This window comes from Nematolebias whitei, chromosome 12 (assembly GCF_014905685.2).
Source record: "Nematolebias whitei isolate Nwh7 chromosome 12, NemWhi1, whole genome shotgun sequence".
NCBI lineage: Eukaryota > Metazoa > Chordata > Actinopteri > Cyprinodontiformes > Rivulidae > Nematolebias > Nematolebias whitei.
Window position 1 is genome coordinate 40,208,735 of NC_056509.1, and position 5,451 is coordinate 40,214,185.

Here is a 5,451-nt window from a genome sequence, read left to right on the forward strand (position 1 = left end):
TGTGTGTATATATATATATATGTATATATATATATATATAAAATCTTTTCTAAAATAAGTTATCCCATAAGAAAAAACAACTCCTGAACTTTGTGCAGCGTCTTGTTTGCAGTCCAGCTATTTTGTTTCACACTTCACAACCCTATCATGACCCTTTTTGCACATCACCCATTCAGTTATTTGTTAATTTGGCTCAAAGAAAGAACAAGTAATTATTAAACACCTATTGATTTTTTTTTATGTTAAGCCTTATATTCAAATAATAGCCTGAAAAGTTTGGTTGATGTTAACATGTCTCAATATTAATAATAAAAAAAAAAAAGGTAAAATCGTGTCATCTGGACCAGTTTCTTTAAGTGAGAAACACAGCAGTGAAGGCTACCTATGGGACAGATCTGTTTGGCAGGCTCTAGACTGAGGAAGTCCTCTGGATGGGAGATGAAACATTGCTCACTTAAAGCAACTGGTCCAGACGACACAGTTTAACCTTTTTTATTATTATCTACCTGGACGATTGAGCTTACAACACTATGTCTCAATATGTTTTAACAAGCTCAAACATACAAATATGTATGAGCAAATATACTTATTTTTAAAAAGTTAAATGTCTCTCCTGTTCAGTTTCTTTCTGAATGTTGCAATATTGCTAATCAACAAAACATGGATAAATATGGATAAATCTTTTTCAGTACCCTCCTCCAGCACATTTAACCACTCTGTTTGCTTTGAGCCTTTGTCACATTAAGTGCTTTTACAAACCAATTAGGCATGCGGATGTGGGAGATGCACATCTTTGCATTGATTCATCAACATTCTTTCAATTCATTGCCCATTTTTCGTTCAAAATGGAAGAAATTGTTTGTTTACAACCAATGAACGCTTCTTGTTCCTATTTCAGAAAGACTGCATCATTAAATATATATAAATTAAAATATAGAAAGAATTAGTTTGGACCAAGAAAAGTAAAGAAATATTTTGTTAATCACAACGTGCTTAATGCTTAATCAGTGTAAATAGTTATATATTATATATGTATTTAAGACTTATAATTTTCCAGAGGAAGAAAAAAAATGTCTATTTGCTGAAACCACAAACATTTGTAGCAATTTTATATACACAGACAAAAAACAAAAGTTCATCACAAAGCACAATAAAATTCATCAGATATTTTTATAATACTGTTTGGGTTTCAACATGTTTTGCTGTAAACGGTGACGTTATTACACAATAAAACATTTTTCTTTTAATTGCAGATTGAAATTAATTCTCATACAATCATCTTTTTTGTTCCATGTTGTTTGCCACCAAAACAAGATTCAGATTATTTTAAAATAAGAAATGGACTTTTAAACTACAAGGAAGATCTAAAAGGATCAAATTAAGACAATATTTTGTTCCTTATTATACAAGTAAATTGTAAATAGCATTAGGTAATAAGAGTTAATAGCAAAATAATATATGCTGGTAAAGAATGGGGTTTAGGTCTTCAGAGGCTGCTTGTGACAAATAATTCAAATAATTGTAACATTGCTGTTTTCTTCCACAGATCCCAGACTCATTAAGGTTCTGAGTGTGTGTGGAAGCATCCTGTGTCTTCTCGTGTTGTTTCTGGGGCTATGCTGCGCCATTCAGTAAGTTTCAGTCAAATTGTGAACAAGAACATTCAATGCAAAATATCTTCAAGACTTGTCGCAGTAAGAATGATGTTCATGTCAATAAAATGTTAAAAGAAAAATAAATCTTATTGACTGTTAATATGATTTATAGGTGGAGGAAGTTTAAGGAAAAGCCTGTGCCAAATCCAGGTCTCAGTTCTGTGGCCAAGTGGCTGTCGCAAAATCATCAAAAGGTAAATTCATATAATTCATTTAGATGAAGTGCTGTATGTAAAATGCAAAAATTCAGTGTGAATGCTTATTGCTAAAGAATTGGCTGAAAAACAGCTGAAATCAGCAAAAAACAAAACAAACAAACAAACAAAAAAACAAACAAAAAAAAAAAAACAGCTGAACAGTAGATAAAATTACAGAAAGAAGCTTAAATTACTAAAAGGAAGTGGCAAGAGCACAACTGTGGCCAGATAGGCCGAAAGAAGCAGAAATGAGCACAAAAAAGTGGAGAAAACCCACGCATGCATGGAGAGAACATGCAAACTCCACCCAGAAAGGCTCCTGGACCGGGATTTGAACCAGGGACCTGCTCGCTGAGAAGCAGCAGCTCTACCAGTTGCATCACCGTGCTGCCCTAAACAATACAGTAAAGGAAAATCTATTTGAGTTGAAGACGTCTTGTTAATCTGATATTTTTCTGCTTTTGAATAACCTCATACATTCCCATGCATCATCTTCCAATTCATCTTTCAATCTCACTCGAGAACAAGACCCTGAGATACTTGAACTCCTCCACTTGAGGCAGCAACTCACTCCCAACCCGGAGAGGGCAATCCACCCTTTTCTGACTGAAGATCATGGCCTCAGATATGGACGTGCTTATCATCATCCCAGCCGCTCCAGTGAGAGCTGAAGATCATGGCACGATGATGCAAACAGGACCACATCATCCGCAAATAGCAGAGATAGAATCTTGATGCTACCAAACCGGATTCCCTCCGCCCCTTGGCTGCACTGAAAACTTCTGTCCATAAAAGTTATGAACATAATTGGTGACAATGGGCAGCTCTGGTGTAGTCCATCTCCCACTCTGAAGAGGTCCGACTTACTGCCAGCAATGTGAACCAAACTGTTGCACCACTTGTATTGAATGGCTCGCAGCAACAGACCCCCAATCCCATCCTGATAAAATACCCCCTACAGTGTACCTCGAGGCACATGATCTTCTCCAAGTCCACAAAACACTGTCCACTGTTTGGGGAAACTCACAGGACTTTTGGAGGAACCTGGTAAGAGTAAAACGTTGGTCCAGTGTTCCAGAGTGTCAGGGTTTATCAGGCAGGAATGAACCCAATAGTTTCAGGCAGGGACTCGACTCAGAAGATACAAAAATTAATACTTTAATGACAATAAATTAAATAGCTGACGAGGCAGCAACTTACAAAATATACTCGGGACTGGATCAGACTGGCAGGACAAGACAGGGTAGACCCAACGACGACACGACAATGAACAAGACTAACAGACAGACTATATACCCAGACAAGACAGGACGTGATTACAAACAGCTGGCACGAGACAAGGGTGAAATTAATTGGATAAATGATGAGACACACAAGGGAGTACAGAAAAGGAAGGCCCTCAGATGGTGCCATCCTTACAGTTGTATTGTTTTTGTGAGAAAAATAATCGTATAAGTCTGAAGAACAACAAACAATAGGCAGTTTGGTTAGCCATTAGCCATTAGCCTATAGCTTCAACAAAGACTTTTGCCTCTTTCACCATACTCAGTGCTCTTTGACTGTTGTCACAGCTGATACTAACTATTGATAATTATTTGACCAAACATTGCTTCATAAATGACTGGACTGTTCCTTTAAGTCCCCTTTAAAACATTTTTTTTTTAAATAACAAGATTTGCATTCTTCAACTCTATCTGGCCAACAATGCTCTGAAACGTAAGGGACTGCATATTATCACAGAAGACAACTCAAGTTTGGCATTTTGCATTCTTGAATGGCAGGTTCAAACGGTAAAAATACTTTATTAGCATTGGAAAATAAACTGTACATAACATCAATAATAATACTTATATTTTGGGGGATTTCAACATCTCATAAAGACAGAAAAAAATGCAGCAGACAATGTAATGCAGTTTTATGATTTCTAATGATAATTTTTTATATACAGTAGTCCCTCGTTTATCGCGGGTGTTCCGTTCCTAGCCTCCCTGCGATAAGTGAAAAACCGCAAAGTAGGAATAGTAGTAAAAGTAGTAGTAGTTTATTTTTGTATATATATATATATATACATATATATAAAGGCGTTTTAAACCCTTCCCACACTCTTGCAATATTCTAAACAATGTTTCTAAACTCTAAACGCTCTAAAAGAGCACAGACAATCATGATTTCAGCTCTCTGCCACCTGCCAGTGCTCTTGGCCACGCCCACTTCTCCGCTGCAATCGCTGGCAGGTGGCAGAGAGTGGAGATCATGACATGCTGCAGGAGGGAGCTTCTCCCTGAACCTGTGGGCTGCAGGTGCAACAGGTGCTAAATCATTTAAAATAATTCATTTTAAATAAACAATCCATGCGGCTCATGCAGCTCATCCATCAATCAGCCAATTGTGTGTCATGTTCAATCTTATTTTTGAAAAACCGCGAATCTGCGAATGTCGAACCGCGAAGTAGCGACGGACTACTGTTAGTTCAAAATGAAGACGAATGTTTTCTGGTGCAAACGGTCTCTTGCTAAAGAGTTGACATCCATTTTTTGATTAATCTTTTTAACATCTGATATTTGTTTCCCTCTTGTTCTCTGTGGCTGTTTCAGAAGTTGTGGTTGTTCCAGCCATTCACTCATCACTCTGAAACCATCTGTGACCAGGTCCACACGGAGGAAATTCAAAGTGAAAACACACTTTCAATCACTCCCAATCGTTACGCTAACAAAGCCAGTGACCACACAGATGATTATTGCAACCCGTCCGCCACTTTGACTTCAAATGCATCGGATGACAATGCATTCGATTCTACAGAGACACAGCTCCTGTCTTCTCCAGGAGAATCCATTTCATCCTTGTCCACAGAGAGCAGCTCCATGAATCCATATCGAAGCCAGAGCTCAGTGGAAACCTCAATGCCAAGAACTAAAAAACAGAGTCAGGTCGATTCAGTCAGACCGCACGCAAAGACATCGCCAAAGAGTGTATATGTCAGTTTAAACATGTTGGAACAAGGTAATGTTAGGTGAAAACAAAGCACAGGATGAGTCATACCGCTCTGAAGATGGGGCTGTTTCTATGACAGCAGGCAGACTGATTGGAAACTTGCGTGTCAGTGGAGATAAATGTGGGTTTGAAGGCCAGACATTTATATTGATACATCTCAACGCTTTCAACTGTTCATCCCATAGCAACTGCTTGTTGATCTCATGTATGGGGCTGGAATTAAGGTGTGCAGCTTTGACAATATTTACTCCAACGTAGACTTTGGATCAGTTCTCAAAACAGGTTTTGCAACAGAGCAAATGTTTGATTCACAAAGCAGAATTGTACTCTTTAACACATTGTGTCAAAATGTTTCACAGTCTGTTGTCCAACTATCTTAACTGAAGTGATATGTTTATTTAACTGTATGTTATAGCCTTATTTCCTTTTTGTTTACACAGATATAAGCTAAAATAGTTGTCAGTGTTTTATTGAGTTATAATATGTAATACAGTTGTATAATTTTTTTTAAAGTAATGCATGCCAATGTGTGTGAAATGGTCAGGAGTAAACACAAATAAACATCGGATGGAAGGCTGTTTGTTTTATTCCCATCTCTATCTGTGTGT

The 5,451-nt window shown here is 37.5% G+C and overlaps 1 protein-coding gene across 1 annotated transcript in view; it reads left to right on the forward strand.

Annotated features, from left to right (window-relative positions):
- Positions 1-4,941, forward strand: part of LOC119417934 (interleukin-6 receptor subunit beta-like) — a 25,154-nt gene extending 20,213 nt beyond the window's left edge. Inside the window, exons 15-17 of the mRNA XM_037685182.1 lie at positions 1,547-1,631; positions 1,768-1,849; positions 4,447-4,941. Of these exons, the coding sequence (XP_037541110.1) occupies positions 1,547-1,631; positions 1,768-1,849; positions 4,447-4,866 (587 nt within the window). The 3' untranslated portion in view covers positions 4,867-4,941. The remainder of the gene's footprint in view (positions 1-1,546; positions 1,632-1,767; positions 1,850-4,446) is intronic.
- The last annotated feature ends 510 nt before the right edge of the window (positions 4,942-5,451 follow it).